Source organism: Phallusia mammillata, chromosome 5 (genome assembly GCF_965637545.1).
Source record: "Phallusia mammillata chromosome 5, kaPhaMamm4.hap1.1, whole genome shotgun sequence".
In the NCBI taxonomy this organism is placed as follows: domain Eukaryota; kingdom Metazoa; phylum Chordata; class Ascidiacea; order Phlebobranchia; family Ascidiidae; genus Phallusia; species Phallusia mammillata.
The window spans coordinates 25,615,789-25,633,556 of NC_137256.1; the positions used below are offsets into that span (position 1 = coordinate 25,615,789).

The 17,768-nt window shown below is 34.6% G+C and overlaps 2 protein-coding genes and 1 long non-coding RNA gene across 3 annotated transcripts in view; 2 read left to right on the top strand and 1 right to left on the bottom strand.

The window, feature by feature from the left end:
• The first annotated feature begins 1,504 nt into the window (after positions 1-1,504).
• LOC145228767 (uncharacterized) lies at positions 1,505-3,199 on the top strand. Its single transcript, XR_013860279.1, has 2 exons — positions 1,505-1,604; positions 1,950-3,199. It is a non-coding gene; the product is annotated as an uncharacterized LOC145228767 (long non-coding RNA).
• A 5,102-nt stretch (positions 3,200-8,301) lies between these two features.
• LOC145229729 (uncharacterized) overlaps positions 8,302-17,768 on the top strand; it is a 31,508-nt gene continuing 22,041 nt past the window's right edge. Inside the window, 7 exon segments of the mRNA XM_080095060.1 lie at positions 8,302-8,369; positions 9,470-9,643; positions 10,329-10,464; positions 10,554-10,603; positions 10,913-10,979; positions 11,351-11,468; positions 12,017-12,087. Coding sequence (XP_079951186.1) covers positions 9,507-9,643; positions 10,329-10,464; positions 10,554-10,603; positions 10,913-10,979; positions 11,351-11,468; positions 12,017-12,087 — 579 coding nt within the window. The 5' untranslated portion in view covers positions 8,302-8,369; positions 9,470-9,506.
• Positions 16,259-17,736, bottom strand: LOC145228598 (uncharacterized). Its single transcript, XM_080093720.1, has one exon. The coding sequence runs from the start codon at positions 17,696-17,698 to the stop codon at positions 16,313-16,315; it is 1,386 nt and encodes a 461-aa protein (XP_079949846.1). The 5' UTR covers positions 17,699-17,736; the 3' UTR covers positions 16,259-16,312.

Sequence of the window (17,768 nt, forward strand, 5' to 3'; positions counted from 1 at the left end):
TTCAGGACCTGCCTTTGATTGATCTATTGTGTTACATAAATTTGGTTCAATTCAATCTTTGTTATTGAGCATTTCTACATTTCCAAGGTAAATTGTATGTGTCATCATACATTAATGACTTATTCATATTTGGGCATTAATATATTTCCTTAGTTTTTTTGCAGGTTTTAATGAATTTTTGTGTTTTTTAGGAATGTATTAGTTACCTTATAGTTAAGAATACTAAAAATCTTTTTCACAGGTTAATCATTATTTTAAATAAACATTTTTTGCAGGTTTTTACATTATCTTAATAAACATTATTTCAGGTTTTAATCATTATTGTAAACAAACACATTTGCAGGTTTTAACATTATCTTATTAAACATCTTTACAGGTTTTAATCATTATTTTTGATAAACATTTTTGGAGGTTTTAACATTATCTTAAACATCTTCAGGTTTTAATTATTATCATTTTAGTCATTACATTTTAGTGATAATATAACAGTTTGTTTTCATGACAGAGTTGGACATTTTTGGTTGTTTACAGGTTTAGGGTGTTAGTCTATATGGTTACCTTTTATTTTACCTTTCCAGATTAACAGTTAACATGTTTTTTGTTTTTGCAGGTTTAGGGTGTTTGTTTATGTGGGTTAACAATTTAGTTTGATTTTCCTGATTTACAGTTTACATGTTTTTTGTTGCTTACAGGTTTAGGAATTTAGGGTGTTTGTTTATGAAGGTTAACAGTTTATTTTACTTTTCCAGATTTACAAATTACATGTTTTTTGTTGTTTACAGGTTTAGGAATTTAGGATGTTTTATTATTAGATTAATCTTTTTTATCTTTTCAGGTTTACGGTTTATTTCTTTTGTTAACAGGTGTAGGGAGTTGACTGTGTTAGGTGGTTTACAGTTTCTTTGTGTACTTAGATCTAGGGTTTTGACAGACTCATATATTAACAATTAACTGTTTGTTAACAAGTTTGCAGCTGTTTGCTGGCTTGGTTCTTTTTGTGTGTTTCAGGCATAGGGCTTATTATGTTCTTGTTGGTGTGGAATACAATTTAATAGATTGCAACTGATGTTAATTGACTCCATTTTCAGAACTTCCATCAATTCAATCTGACTTTCTGTACATCGGGAGATCGGTCAATGAAAAACTGCATCAGGTACTATGCTTATTTAGCAATATTCATAAACTTAAATGTTTTCATAGGATTTTAAGTGTAAGTGTATATGAGTGGTCAGAACCTGGATTAAAGCTAACACACCTTAATGCACACATTCAAATTAAAATATGTATTGGTTTTTAGGCACAGTTAATGTGAAAGAAAAAAGAATTATTTGTTCCACACATTTTACTTGCAATCATTTATTAGTTGTGATTCCCTACTTACAAATGAAATGTTTTCTAAGATATATATCTTGCTACATATCTTGCCAATTTCGATAGTTTTTTGTTATTGCTCACCTGAATGATAATGAGATATTTGTAATTCAATTTCACCTTTGTATTTCATACCGCATGACCTCTGAACGAGATGGATCTTTATGCAAGAAAAACAACAAGGAAGTACTCTAGTTGTTCCCTCAAAGAAGCAACACCAGGAAATCAACAAGGTACAAAATTTAATTTGGTACTTTTGCATGTTACTGAAGTTTAACAAATACATTCAAATTCAGTTTATTGCATAACTTTATTGTGCGTTTAAGCAAGCACTTCAATCTTTCTTGTTAAATGATTGGTTTAATGAACCACATGCAACCATATGGTTAGTGCAATAAAATTAATTTGTTTTCAACATAAACGTTTCTTTTCTAAAGGACTGGCTTATATTCTGTGGGTTTTTAAAATGGTTCAAATCCACTGCTCTAAGGATTATATTTTGGTAAATTGTCTGTTAATTTGAACAGCTTTTGTTGTTATTTGTTGTCTAATTTAAACCCGATACCTCTGAATTTCAGACAACATGATCTTCAACAGCAATAGATTTTGATGCAAAAACTCTACAAGCTGTTCTGCGAAATCAACCTCCTGTTAACTAAGAAACTTGACAACTGAATTCTGCAGCCTAACCTGTCTGTATTGATGTACAGTGGGGCAACCTTCACTGCTCATGTGGGATAGAAAAATGAAATAACATTAATATTGACTTACATGCACAAGTGCAAACGTACTTTGGATTAGGACACTCTTATCGTAATGTTTGTTTAGCTTTTTTAAGCAGTAAACTATTGCAAAATTGTGCATGTCAATTGTTGAACAACATAAAACATTGTCAAAACATATTTCTTTCTATTGCACATTTGTATCTTTCTTTTTAATTCATTTCATGTAGTAGACACAAACCAGTTACCAATTTATACAGTTATCTGTGCCTGTAAGAGCACTTCCTATCCCTATGCTTTAGTATACAGTATAGCTGCTGCACTTTTAACCATTGTGATTTCATTGTATTTTCTTATTCTGGGCCCATATTGCAAATGCTGTTAATATACCAAACTGTGTTCAATGGTCAGTTTCATGTTACTCTATACACTATTAATGGTGTTAGATCTGTTCATTAAAGCCCTGTTATAAATTGTAGTGGTGTGCATTTAGTTTCTTTAATTATCGCTCATAATACTTATGCTGTAACTTCTGCTGACATGTTTGTCAATTTATTCGTTGAATTTAAGGACAAAGGGCTTTTTACCAATCAATTTAAATTAAGTTTATTTTATTTGTGCACATCAGTATTTTAGTTGCACTGTAACTTAATAGTTCTGTTTGTGAACGTTTTTACCTATTTTTTGTTGCGTTGTAATCTTTATGGGTTTGTGCAAATACATTATTGTTTTTCATGCCATAATTTTTTTTTTGCAAACAGTTTTATTAATTTCTTTTTGCCACTGTGAATCTCTCATTACATAAACGTCCATAATATTGTACCATTATGCTGAGGGTTTTTATCACATACCATACCACGGGTTACCATATTTGCATGAGCAAAATTCCGGACCGTTTCAATAAATGTCGTGTGTTGTGTTTTTCCTCCTTTTACGTTTTTTCGGATTTTATCTTTCGTGCGTTTCTTATCATTCATTGCGTGTTCAGTCAGTTTCGTCTGTTGGGCTTTCAGTTGAGAATTGATTAATCGTGTCTGCGAAGAACTATTAGCTTTTTCTATTTTTATTGCCTTTTCTATTTTTAATCCATTTTATTGCTTTCTAGACACTGAAGATGCTGTTTAGCAAAATTAATTTGTTTTTACAACACTGTCAACACTGATTTCAGCCTGGAAATAAATATTTCCCGAACTTGTGAAGTTTGACGAACAACGAAATTATGTTCCGGCCCGAAGAAAAATTTTGACAAGTGTTTTAAAAACACATACCCGAGTACTATCCATTTCTGCAATAAAAAGCGGACGAACTTTAAGACCCCCAGTGGTAAACAGTGGTTTATTTGTTCAAAGGGGCCGAGCTCAGTTGGCTTTTTTTGAAAGTTTGACGAACAACGAAATTATGTTCCGGTTCCGAAGGAGAAAAAAGTCATTAAATATTATCAGTAAAGTAAAAGGAGAAAAAAAACATAGTAATGACTCTAAAATAGTCCAGCCTTCACGAGTTGAGCCAGTCGTACTTCGGAAAACCGGAGGTAATCATCGAACTGGCTCCGGCTAGGGTCGCGAGTACCTCGTTATGCAAGGGAAACCAACGGACATGTACTGCGCAACCAAAAAGTTTTTGTTCAAATTTTTCAGTTTAGCTTTGTTTGGTTCGCGAGATATTGCGGTCGAAAGTGAACCCTTTTTGGCCACTTTGCGAGCGGGACGGGCGAGTTACGAACTTCAAGTGAATATTCAGAGCAGTGGCCCCGAAATTGGAATAATGAGTTAGGGCTTTTGAAAACGACATACTCTGCAGAAAAAGAATGTGGCAGTGGCTTTTTTCCCGTTTTTACACAAAAGCTGAAAATCCGCCTCAAAGTAGGACAAGCGTCGGTCTTTATGGCAATATGCAATTTCGTATGATTAGTATTTCGTGCTTAATTAATGTTTCTTTTTATTTTGCAATAGAGAAGCCTAAATATCTTATAATTGCATCTGTGTGTGATTTATTGCATTTCAGTGTCAATTTCTTGCGTTTTTGAAGATAAATTGGTGATTTTACTTTTTCCAGAATGCAACTTGGCAGTAATAACATTTAATATCAATTTTTACCATTAGGTTTTTTTAAGTACATATTTTTTTCTGTGCAAGGTAATGACTCTTATTTGCATTTTCTGCAAGTTTCATTTTAATCTGTTGGGATTTGACCACAAAATTTGAGCGTCAAACCCAAACTGCCACGTTTTTACGTCATAGAATTTTTCAACAAAATTGCATTTGTTTAACTAGCCGCCCCAAAATTTGGCGCATACCGTTTAGATTTTCAGGAACGTAAAGCTTTTCCAAAAAAATGAGCAACATTTTATTTTTCTCGTTTTATTTTAAGTTACCAAAATCGGGATATTTCTGCCCAAATTTTTTGGGTTTTGTAGCATTTTTCCCCATTTCTTTCTATCTCTTCTAGAACTTAAGATATGCGATGTTTTGTGCGTTTGCTGGATCCTTTTTTTGCGGTTTGCCCTGGTCACGTATCATGCGCATCCAACGTAGGCTAATACAAAAACCTCATGGTGAAAAAACTTTGCGAAAACGTTTTTGGTTTAAGCGCGCATCGTCGACGGTTGTGTTCTAATTCAAATTAGAAAATATTTTTTTTCACAAAAATAAAACGCAAACTACTTTTTAATGTACATAATTTTTGGGCTTATTTTTAAAATATGAGGCATTAATTATTTGCCCTATTATGATATCACAGAAAGACAATTGTCTGTGCAAGATTATTTATTTTATTTGCGCGGCAAAATTTGGGGATTACCCGTGAAAAATCTCTTACCATTATTCGCCAACATTATTCAGCAAACTGTATTTCAGAAAACAGCTGGTGCTGTTAGGGCACATTAGGTAAGCAGCGAAAAAATAATATCGAACAAAATTATGTATTTACCTTTTCTGTTTGTATTAAATATTTGTTACTTACTTTGTTTTTTTCCACAGCTACCCATTTAACAAAAAAATAGGTTAGTTTTAACTGATCCTAATATATATTGCAACAACTCTACTATGTTGGATAGATCGTGGATTAAGCCAAATGGTTATGCTCTGCACATATGGATTTATTACTTATGTGAAGCGATCTCAACTTTCTGACACTGTTTTGAGGTAAACAATTTACCATGTTAGCAGCTTTACAAAAAAAGATATGCTTATGTTTTTTTACTTAACCTGCATGTTAAACAAGTGGGTCAAAATTGTCCACACTTGATTTTAAGGGTCATTTTCAAGTAATTTTTATTTTCAATAAACATATTGTATGCAATTATCTAAACCAGGGATGTGCAACCTTTGTCACTGTGGGGTCAAATACAATTACCAATTTTAAGTGGTAGGCCGTACCTTTATATATCACAAGGTGATTTTACTTGGTTGCATACCAAAAATACCTATATTGAGTTAACTACAATTAAATTTCGCTTTTTACTCTAGCGGCTAGAGTCTAGCCCCAAAAATACCAGGCACATTAATCTACTCAAAAATATGTAACAATTGGACTTGTTTGCTATTACATTTGAAATCCAAGCTTTTCTGCGGGTTGCACAACCTTTTTTCAATAGGCCAAAGGTCGCACACACCGGATCTAAATATCTGGTATGTGTTTGCAAAACAATTTTTGACAGATATTTTATATCTGATGACGCATGAATTATCAAACACAAGCTTTATTTAACCTATTTGGATTGTTTCTTACCATTCTCAATACCGACAAGAATTTCTGGGATATTTTGTTAAATGTCACATACATGTCAAATAGGTTAAATATCAACAGTTCAAGCAAATCTGTAATTAGTATTTGAAAATTGTTTGAAACCCAAACATTTTGATTCATTAGTTACATCCAGGAAGGGTAATACACTGTTTGCTTTATTTTTTTCAAATTTAGACACATTTTAGTTATTAATCCACATTTTATCTTCCTTAAGTTTGAACCGGAATGGCCCAGCGGTTTACCCACAGGGCCCCAAAACGAAAAAAATTAAAGCAGCTGTACTGACTAATGTACATAATCTGAGAGTTTCATGCTTTGTTGGTTGGTGCAATGTAAGCTATTCTAAAGAATTTTGTAACTTTTTATTGGATTCAACCATTTTTACCCCTTAAACCCCCAAATAATAAGTTTTAGGCCAGAAATACAAACCCCAATGTGCTGAAATGTTAAACAATTGTTTGCAGTAGGTTATTCGTTTAGAATTTAAAGTATGTGTACACTGTCAGTCAGATAGAAGTCTCAAATCTCAAGGTGGCAATTCACTTGTTTACGATTAAAGCGGGTGAATACAGCGGGAGTGCTCAGCTTGATGTCCTGGGGAGAGACGTTTTATGAGACAGTCGTTTCGGTGATTAAAAAACAGCTATTTTTTGTGCAGCTATGCTATGTTGTTTTATTAAGTTATCCCGCACATTTTCGATTTTGGAAAATTATGTGTAAAAACTGACCTTGAACGAAAATTGAAAAGTATTTTTCCCATTCTTATTTACTGTTTTTTTGTAATTATATAGAAATAATTCAGCCAAAAAATACGAACAAAACTTTTAAAGTTGGGTTAATGCTTTTCTGAAAGTTTTTTCTTTAAGAATCTAAAAATACCCGAAACATCTGTTTACCATAAATTTGCACAAACACACGTGTGGAGACCCATTCGTAATTACCTGGAACAACAATCATATGTGTAGATCAAATGATGTGTGTAGTAAATTGGTAAATAGGATATAAAATATATAAAATGTAAGTATATTAGAAAGCCACCTTTCTAGTGTTTTGTGGTCTTTGGTATTAGAGCCTAAAATTTTTATTTGTGGTTGGTATTTGAACTGGCGGTAAAATATAATGCTTTAGCTTGTTTGAAAACATGTTTATTAAGATTTCCAGCCATTTTAGTCGGTGCCCTAATGTATAGCAATGCATTTCAACCCAGTTAAACCTTGTGTTCTTTTCCCAGGGGTCTACATTCTGCAACCACAGGGTTTTAGTGATGATGAAGGGATCGAAAGTTCAGCAAGTAAACAAGGTAATGCTTGAAATGCTTGGTGTACAACTCAATGAACAATTTCTGTGTAAGACTTCCCCTCTAAAGAACACAACCAATTTTAAACACTGTTAACAAATTAAATAAATAAACTAAAATGTTTCAACAGTCACAGTTGTATGTACCATTGTGTTACATAACTCCATTTTTGTAACTTTATCTCGGTTATTTTTCAACAATGAAATGATTCAAGCTGGGTAAAATGCTGAGAAAAGCGTTTGCTTTACAGTTGTGTTAAAATATGAGGAAATTATATGTCAAAATAAACCCTACGTCAAAATCCTCCGATTGTGCAACAGAAATCATCTCAATGAGTCAATTTAGTGCTGAAATATTTTTCAATACAGTCTTAGAAAAGTCTTCAGTACAGTCTTAGAAAAGAAACATTTTAGCTTTTTTTTCAATCTGTTGGTTGATATTATACGTAGTATTTTAGCTACTGTGGTGATATTTTTTAAGGATATATTCACAACAATGAACGAATTTTCGTTTGCTGCCAAACCACGCAAATTAATTTTCAAAACTTAATTAAAATCTGAAACTGATATTTGGTTAAAGGCCCCATTGTGCTGAGTGCATCTTTTGTTCCTCATTTATTTCAATCTTTATTCTTTGGTGTCAACACAAACACAGCTTCAATGTATTTCAGTTTGCCTCATTTAAATTTGCTCAAAATAGCAAAGAAAATATTTTGAGTGCAAAAAGTAGGAAGTCAACTAAGAGGGCATTGTGATGTCATACTAGGTCCAATACATATTGGTTTTGATAAAGTTGTGCACCAAATACTGACTTTACTTCTGACTTTAACAATCCACTGTTAAATAGCCATGGTTGTAGCATTATATTTGACCTTTTAGACTTGATACAAATCATTCTTTGCCAAATATTAAAACGGAAATAGCACAAACAAAACTGTACAAGATTTTTTGGATAATAATTAGCAAATATTATATACAGTAATTTGTTTGTGACTTAATGATTGTTTAAAATGCTGTTTTTTAAGCTGAACCAAGTTCCATGCTGCATCATGTACAAGAAAAAAATGCATCAATATAAGTTGTTTCATCTCTAACACTGTTTTACAGATGACGATCGCTCCGAGCGAAAACGAATGCGAGATTTTGAAAACAACACATCTGACGGTGAAATCCCTAACCCGAAAGTGAAGCCCTGCCTTGATTTGTCCGTGAAGCGACAAAAAACTGATGAAGGTAACATTTTTGTTCTGCTTTTTAGATTCACAAACACATTGTTTGTTTTATTGGAGTTTATAAAAGTTTTATTGGCACAAAAAATAAAAAATAATAATCATTACATTAGAATATAATTAGAAATATAATTATGTCATAATTAATATGACCTTTTAAAAACATTTAATCACATCCCTAGTTAATATTGTTGTTAATAAAGGGAAACCTGAAAAAAAACATTTGTTATTTGTGTGTTGTCCAACCGGCAACATGAAATCACACAAAGTTGAGAACAGACCATCATTAATCTTTTGCCCTGGAAATGAATCATTTATTTTGTTAATCACCCCCGTGTGATTTTGTGTTGTTCTAATCTTCCACCAAATACTTTGGCTTCCTTTGTGGGGTGTGTGGGTTTCAACACACAAGCGATAAACGAACTCATGTTTTGGAAGCTTGAAGTTAGGAAGTAGTCGTCAAACATTTCTATAAAACTCTAAAAGTTTGTTTCCCTGTTCTAAGGAGCGGCTGTCTGCTGGCAAGTGAATAAGCCACAAGATGCTCCTTGACATAATATAAAGGTTTAATTCTTGTTTAATTTTTGTTGCCCTATTATTAAACCATGCAATAACCTTGACACTATAACAAATATGTTTTATTTAAATTTAATGTTTTATAAAAGCAAGCATGTACTAAACTGTAAAACGACAACCTTGGGATAAAACAAGCAAAATATAGAACATTATTGACATTGTGCAGAAAACAAATTTGAGGAAATTGCTGTCCAGAAGCAAATAGCTCATGTACATGTTTATTTGAATTAAACACAAACTATACAAGGTGGCAAATTACACAAATTGTTGTTTACACTTTAACAGTATACATTTTAAATATGGCATTTGCACCTTAACCTTATAGAAAATATTCATTGCTGCCGTAAGCATCATGTATAACTGGCAAAGCTGTATATTAACGTCCATTTAGTTCTGTTTCTCTGCTATCAATATCACTATACCCTCAAACCATTTAAGTCTAAAAAATTTTCCACTTTGTATTTCATTTTTTCAATTAACAGCAGTTTTTTATGTTAAAGTTAACCTTTTTGCATTGTTTTTTTGTAGAGGAGAGATCAACACAAGATATTGAGCATTTATCACAATGGACAGTTTATCACAATGTATTGAACATGACAGTGAAGTTGACTATGAAGCACAAGCTTCACAAGCAGCAGCAGGACAAATGAGTGATGGAAATGAGATGGACGTTGATGACAGCATTCATATCAGAATGGAAAAGTAAGTTTCACAAAAACGTGGGGTAAAAAGTAGTTAAAATATGAAAAAAGCTATCGGCTGGTGAAGACAAAATGGTGTTTACACATTTCTTGCCTAATTTTAAACTGAATTCTGTGAATAAGTGAACGCTTATACCAAGTTTACTCGTACAGCACACTAGAATTACTTGTATATGCGATATTCTAACATAATTCTTTTCATTAAAATTATTGCTCGCATAATGCATTGGAATTTGCCTGTGGGATTAAATTCACAAAAGAATTACAGAATTGCCATTTAATCTTATTGGCAGTTTATAGAAATGGGGTCACTGCTTACAGGCTGATAGTAAGACAAAAAATATGCCATGAATTTATGTAGTTTTTTTCAATACTGTAAGTCCAATTTTATTTGCGCCTGAAAACAATATTTGATGGAGTAATTAGTTTACTTTTGTTAAAACATAAAATTGTTTATTAAAAACATTATGCTTCACTTATCAGCGGAACACATAACGATTATTGCTTAGCTAGAGCCAAAAAGCCAACTATTTAAAATAGATGACAAGAATAATGAATATGAGACAAGAAATGACTGTATCAAAACCATTTTCAAACTTTTGTGTAATTTTAAAACACAGCACTTCTTGTAAAATCAAGTATCAACTCAAATTGCATCTTAACTAAACCCAATATGTCATATTTAGATACAGAAGATTCATGGAACTTCTTGGTCAGCAAACTCCTCTGATTGAAGCAATGACTGAAGCAGGATTAACTCATCAAGACTTGATCGCTATTAGACAAATGAAAACTATGACCAGCAACAAACCAGAATCAACAGTAAGTACCAACTTTTGCAAAACCACTTTAGTTATTTTGAGATCCAGTGTGCTTTGTAACGGCTTTGTTAAATATATTGTTAATTTCAGAATCAATCTTCTTCTGAACATGAAACTTCTCAAGACACTCACAACACAAGGTAGAAAATAAATATTAATCCAATTTCATTGATTTTCAAGTAAAATTCTTAAGTTTTAAACTTTTTTGGCAATAAATATGTTTTGTGAAGCAGATGTCATTTCCCTTGATTCTAATATAGACAATGTTGTTGCTAACATTAAAATTATACCTAATCCAACAAAAACATTTGAAATAGCAATTATAGATTTCAAAAACAGGTTGCATACTTTGCATTTTGTCACCAGATTAATATGAGCTGGTTAGCAATTTAGCAAAGCTTTGTAAGCTAACAAAAAAATTTTTAGTCTATCTTTTTACATTTTTTTAGTAGCAATGCAACTTGGAACCCGCCCACATCATGGAATAATACAAATGTTGATTCTGCAGCATATCAGGTATGTTTTTATTGTTTACTGTTTGTCAAATGTAAGTGTTGAAAACTTACCTTAGCAGCTAGAGTGGATGTATACGCATTGAAATTGCACACATTTTACTGTTTGATTTTACTCAGTATAACTAAAAGTTTAGTTACACTGTTTAGGCATTGTTAGATGAAATATAGACTTCAGTACATTAAATGTGAAACATCGAAATGTTTGACGCCTGCATTTTGCTGATCAGATTTAATTTAAAGCTTTGTATAATCCTGTTGTTGTTTCTGTAAACTGTAAAGTATTTTAATGGTGTAAATCTTCATTTGTGTGCCATTGCAAACCTGAAATTGGTGCTTGATATTTTGTTTGTTGATAAAGTTTGTATGTTACAGGCTGTCACACCACCAACATCTTCAAATCAAATCCCTCCCCTCAAACCATTTTCTTCAGCCAGTCTACCTCCAGCAGTTGCTGCAGCCTTCATGGCTTCAATCGTTTCAAGCAATGCAGGTGTGTAACTTCTAAATAAGAGAAATTCAAAGATACCAGGCAAATTTATGATGTTTACTTGTAAAAAAGTTACTCAATAAAGAATACAGTACTTCACACAATATTTTGCCTTCTAACATCATGTATGTTATTTTGACCATCGCTGACTAAGCTGTTTTAGAAAATCTGTTTGAATAACCTATGTTGTCTGAGGGTGTGCAGTTGGAAAAGTGGTGTAGACTAATTCTGGCATCGAAACATTACTGATTTATCAACACCAGTACTTCATGAATATCTAAAAAAAAATGTTACTTGTTGACAACAATTGACTTGTATTAGACTAAAAATTGAATGAAATAACCCATTTACTTTGGCTTACGAGCTACCATAAGCGCATTACATGACAGAAGTGGAGGAAAAATGATAATTTTTTATTATGTTAGTTTACTAAAAAAAACAGGCCTTGTGTTTAAAGGAAGTGGTTCAGTACTTAACTTGCGGAAGTTGTAATTCAACTTCAACTAACGACAAAACTCATTTTAGCACTGATTTATGTTAAAACATTTTAGAACATGCTTCAGCTAACTCAAAAGCGGAACTTCTGCAGAAAATATTCAAAAGATCATCAGCCATTTCTCAGGTAAGCATATATGTTACTGTTACTGAACATGTGTTTTAATACATGTTTTTTAGCAATATATATATATGTGTACTAAAGTAAATGTATGATATTATGTAACTTAGAAACGCAAGACACATATTTTAAGAGTGGTTTTACTAAAAACATGAATGCCAGCTATACAAAAACAGTTTAACTCATTTTGGTGAACTGTTAAATCTTTCATTAACACGTTTAAATTAAAAAAATGTGTAAATACAAACAGAACTGTTAAAACTACTCAATAACTTGTCCAGTAAATTTCACAGTCTTAGTTTATCATCTAATGCTGACAAAATTACTCATAGCGGCCCGTCATAACCTTTACAGGACCTGATCTATATCACTGTAACACTTTTTTTTTTTTTTTTTTTATTGCGCATAAACATCACGACAAAAAGACGATTATAACGAGCAAACACATATAGCCATTAGCGCAGGTGGGCATTCCACTTCACTCTATATTTCCACATAGTATCATTTTTTCGAGAAACAAATTTTTCATTGCACTTACAACGTTTCATCTCATAAACAAACATTTCCACCTTTGGCCTCAGTTTTTGAATCTTACTTTTGTAAATAACAAATCTAGCAATCAAAAGCAAGCAGTTAATCAAGTTCAAAAAACCTTTTTCAAAGCATTCAGTGTGGATTCCAAAGAGTTTTATACAATTGTTAAGGTCGATTCGATTACACATGGCACTGTCAATCCAGGCACTTACGCTTTCCCAGTATACCTGGACATGAATACAATCACAAAATAAATGGTACATGGTTTCTCTGCACACACCACAAAAAGTGCACACATCAGCCTCCGCAATCCCAAATCCATAAAGCCTATCGTTTAGAACAATGGCTCTTAGGTTGAATTTAATTTGGAAGGAGCGCAGTCTAGTTTCCATTGTACATTCGTGCAAGTTTTTGTAGATATCTGACCAGTTTAGGGGCGCCCCTTGTAGAATTAGTTCCCATTTTTGTTGCTGCTTGATCGGTTGCTGTTTATTACCCGAAGCAAAGAACTCGTACGCATTTTTGGCTGTGGATAATTTGTCTTTTATTCCTGTCCGTATTTTGTCCAGGACTGTTTCTCTGTCTGGTTTGTCAGGTGTGTATGCTTCCCAAGCTGTTGGAATTGCCGCAATAAGGCACTGGTAGTTTGCATGGTTTTGATTGTTGTTTATCAATTGGTAATTTTCGCAAACGCTTTTGAAGCTGCGATAGTCTAAATTGTTGTCTATAATTTGTTGGTACTTTAGTATACCAGCGTTTATAAAACTTTCGAAGGCGATGGGTTTTCGTTTGAATAATACTTTGTTGTTTAACCAGATACCGTAGTTATAAACTGTGTTCTGCTTCCAAAATTGGGTTACACATTCCTTCCATAGGTCAATCGATGACCAGAATGTCGAGAGGGGAGTTAGTTTAGTGACCTCTTTGTGCGAGAGTTTTAAATTGGTGGCTGCAATGCAGATCATGGCGTTTAGTGAAGTAATACTAGTTTCAATTGTTTTCCAATAAGAATCATAGTCAGCATCAAACAGTTTCCGTATCCAGGAGAAACGAAGTGATTTTGCATAGGCTTCTAGGTCTATCATTTCCACGCCACCGTCCTCTATTCTACAATACAATATTTTCCTGCCGACTCTCTCCCAGTTGGAGCCCCAAAGAAAAGTAAAAAGTTTTCGTTTAATTTCTTTCAGAAATTTTTGCGGTATACTAATGGGCAAAACGCTCAGTTTGTACAGCAGTTTGGGTATCGCAAGGGAGAGTGATAAATAACGAGAGTGATCTTGCTAGCCATGGTTTTGTTACAGCTTCAATTTCCTTTCCTATAGATTCAAAGTTGAGTGAAAACAGATTGGTTTTGTTTCTAATCACTGGAATTTTTACGCCTAGATATTTTATGAACGTATTTGGCCATGAAAGACCTTCCGAAGAAAGGTGGTGATTGGCGTTAGGTTGTCTTTCGCCTATATACATGGCGCATGATTTCGCAAGATTAATGTTACAGCCAGTGTGTTTGCCAAATTCCTTTGCTTCTGCAAAAGCTGCACGAAAGCTTTTTTCTGAACCGTCTAGAAAAAGTAACGAGTCGTCCGCAAAAAGCGAAATTTTAACTTCCTTTGCACCTACGTTAATTCCTTTTACGGCTTTGTTCTGTTTAATAAACAAGGCCAGGAATTCTATGGCTATAACAAACAACGAAGGGGACAGCGGATCCCCTTGTCGAACGCCTCTTTCTATCCTAAAAGGGGTAGACATGTGGTTGTTATTAATGATCAAGCATTGTGAGTTAACATAGAATGTTTTAATCCATCTGCACATATCTTTTCCAAATCCAAATTTGGAACAAGCTATGTTAACAAAGTTCCAATCCACTGAATCAAATGCTTTACATATATCTAAAAACAGTAGGGCCCCATGCAATCCTTGCTCAGAAATATGATCCCAAATGTTGAAAAGCGTTCTTATATTATCTCCTATGTATCTACCTTTTACAAACCCCGACTGTTCAGGTGCTATAATCGTGGGTAGTACTTTTTTTAAGCGACTGTTGATGGCTTTAGAAGCTATTTTATAATCTGCGTTCAATAGGGTAATAGGACGATAGTTTTCGGCGTATAAAAGGTCTTTTTCTGGTTTGGGGATTAAATTTACGACCCCCCAAGTCATTTGCCCAGAAAAGGCACCTGTTTCAAACGCATGGTTAAATGCATTAACCAACGGACATTTTATATCTTTCCAAAATACTTTGTAAAACTCCGCCGGAAAGCCGTCTAGTCCCGGGGATTTGTTGTTTTTCATTGTCTTCAATGCTTCATAGCATTGCTCAACAGTCAGTTTCCCTTCACACGCGTTCGCGTTTTCCTTATCTAATCTTGGACACCCTACACTGTTTACGTAGTCGTTCATTTCATCATTTGTAGTGCGGCACGGGTTTTTATTTGCCCTATACAGCGTTTCAAAATGGTCTTTTAGAACTTGTAGAATAGTCTTTTGGTCTGTTTCTATTTTGGAGTTTGAGTTTAATCTAGTAATGGCCTTTTTCTCCATTCTTCGTTTCTCCAGATTTAGGAAGTGTGAGTTGTTTTTGCCACCATATTCTGCCCACCGCGCCCTACTTCTTATATTGCGCTTTTGCGGTATCTTTCAATAATATTGTCGTATTGTTGTTGGGTTATTGCGATTTCGCTCGTCGTGCGTTCGTCATGGGGTTGGGGTGATTTTTGCATTTCTGAAAGTTTATTTTCGAGCTCTGTTTGTTGGGCTTTCAATTTTTTTCCCTTTTCGCAAGCGTATTTGATAATAGATCCCCTCAGGTTGCATTTTAGTGCTTCCCAGAGGACTTGGGGAGATACAGACCCATTATCGTTAGTTTTCATAAATTCGACGATCCATGTTTTAGTTTTTTTTCAAATTTTGCGTCGTCCAACAAGGACGTGTTCATCTTCCAATACCCTCTTCCCCTAGGTATTTTATCCAGATTAATTACGAGTTTGACGATGGAATGGTCTGATTGTGTGCTTGGTTCTATTTGAATTTGGGTGGTCCTATTCAAAAATGTATTTGTGACGAGTATAAAGTCTATGCGACTTGCTGTGTGTGGGTGTTTTTGTGTGCGAATGTATTGTTTTAGAGTCGGATTTTTAAAGTGAAACACGTCGTATAACTCAAATCTTTCCATCGCTTGTAAAATTGTATTTTTCGCGCGACGGTTGCTATGCGTAGTTTTTCCTCCGGTTTTATCTACTTCATCATTAAGTACGCAGTTGAAGTCCCCGGCTAAAATAAATTCATCTGTTCCGCTTTCGGCGCGTTGCTCCTCCAAGCGGCTAAACAGGTTGTCGTAAAAATGCGGGCTGTCTTTGTTAGGTCCGTAAACATTACATAGTGTTAAACGCTGGTCAGATATTTCAAGGTCTATGATAACAAAGCGCCCAAGATTGTCAACTATCACTTTGTGTTTTAAGTACGATAGATTCTTGGAGAACAATACCGCCACTCCTTTGCTTTTTGTTGTGCCGTGCGAGGCTATAATTTCCCCACCCCATTCTAATTCCCATTGTTTGAGGCAGGATGCGGACGTGTGCGTTTCTTGTAGACAAATTATATCAATTTTTTTCTGACGCAGAAAATAAAACACACTTCTTCGTTTCTTGGGGTTTTGCAACCCAGCAACGTTGTAAGTTATGATAGAAAGCGGCATTTAAACGCGTTCTACACCTATTTCGATGTCAAATTCATATTCAAAGCCGCATTCGCAAAGATAGGGTTTGTTAGGCCCCAAAAGTTGGCAGGTTTTCTTCCCACAGTTACAATTAACAATTGTGTACTTGCAATAGTTGTTTAGACAGTTGGTCGTCATGGTTCGTTTAGGTATTGCGTTAACGGTTTTACACACACAAAACATCGCGTACCTTTCGCATTCCAGACATTCGAAAGTACCTTCGTCGGTTTGATACTCGGGCTGAAACTTGTGACAGCAGGGCATTTTCCTCATAGGTTGATTGCAGATGGTGCAGTTCATTGTCACCTCCTTATCCGGGACCAGAAATCGGTCCAGTTCGTTGCAGCACGCTGTGGCAATGTTAAACTCCGACGAGCATTTCCAACAAAAGAAACTGGTGTGTTTCTCTGTCACGTATCCATCTTCATCGCATACTGGGCAGGAAATGGGGATTTTTAGCTCGCTAAGGCTGATTGATTTTGCTTGGTGCAGGTTTGGTTCAGTTGGGCTTCTTTCATGGCGTTTTCTCGACGAACCCCGCTTTAGTTCCATAGGAGGCTTGCTAATTTCCTTTGGTTCAGGCAACCTTGTTTCTGTGTTGCTTATCTCAATTTCACCCGTTTTGGTGAAGGTGTCGGCGGCGTCCAAATCTAGCGGTTCCCCGATCGGCTTGTCTGAACTCTTATCTTCTCCAGCGCCCTTGTTGCCACTCTTATCGGTGGCGGGGCAATCAACGCCTTTCGCGGTTACATTTTGGCTTGTTTCCAGTTTCGGGTAGTCTTTTATTCTTTCAGGGCAGTTTTGTTGTTTGTGCCCAGGTTTTGTGCAGTATTTGCACGTTATTTGCTGCCCGTTGTACGTGCAGTAAAATTCATATCCGTTCATCGTAACATAGCTTGGGATTGGGTTTTTCTCCACATCGGCTCTGTCAAGAGTGAGAATTCTCATTCCAGTTAATAGTCCTTTTTTATCTTTCCGGTGTTGGATATTTTTTACATCACCATATCTTTTCTCAAATTCTTTTTTAATTTCCTCGTTAGGAAAGGGTATAGGTACCCAACCCACCGCCACATTTAAGTTGTCGGATTCATACAGTCTTACCGAATATACTTCATCAACTTGTACTAATTTTTCGTACAACTCCAGTACAGCTTTTCTTGTGGTACACGTCACGTCCACTAAATTTCCCTTTCGTTCAGATATTCCCACCAGCTTCTTTATTGGAAAGCTTTCTTTTTCTATCATATTGACAACATCTTCTCTTTTGCTTTGACTTCTTGTTTTAAAGCTCATGCAAGTGGGTCTCTTTAAACGTTCCCCACCTCTTTGTTGTATAACTTGCGCAAAACTAGGACCTTTTTCCATTGCTGCTTGCGTCCGCTCGCTACGAGCGCCAACATAGAACCTGATATCACTGTAACACTTATTATTATTT

Excerpts from the sequence above, each read along its gene's own strand:
- LOC145228598 (XM_080093720.1), bottom strand. The coding sequence starts at position 17,698 with ATGGAAAAAGGTCCTAGTTTTGCGCAAGTTATACAACAAAGAGGTGGG.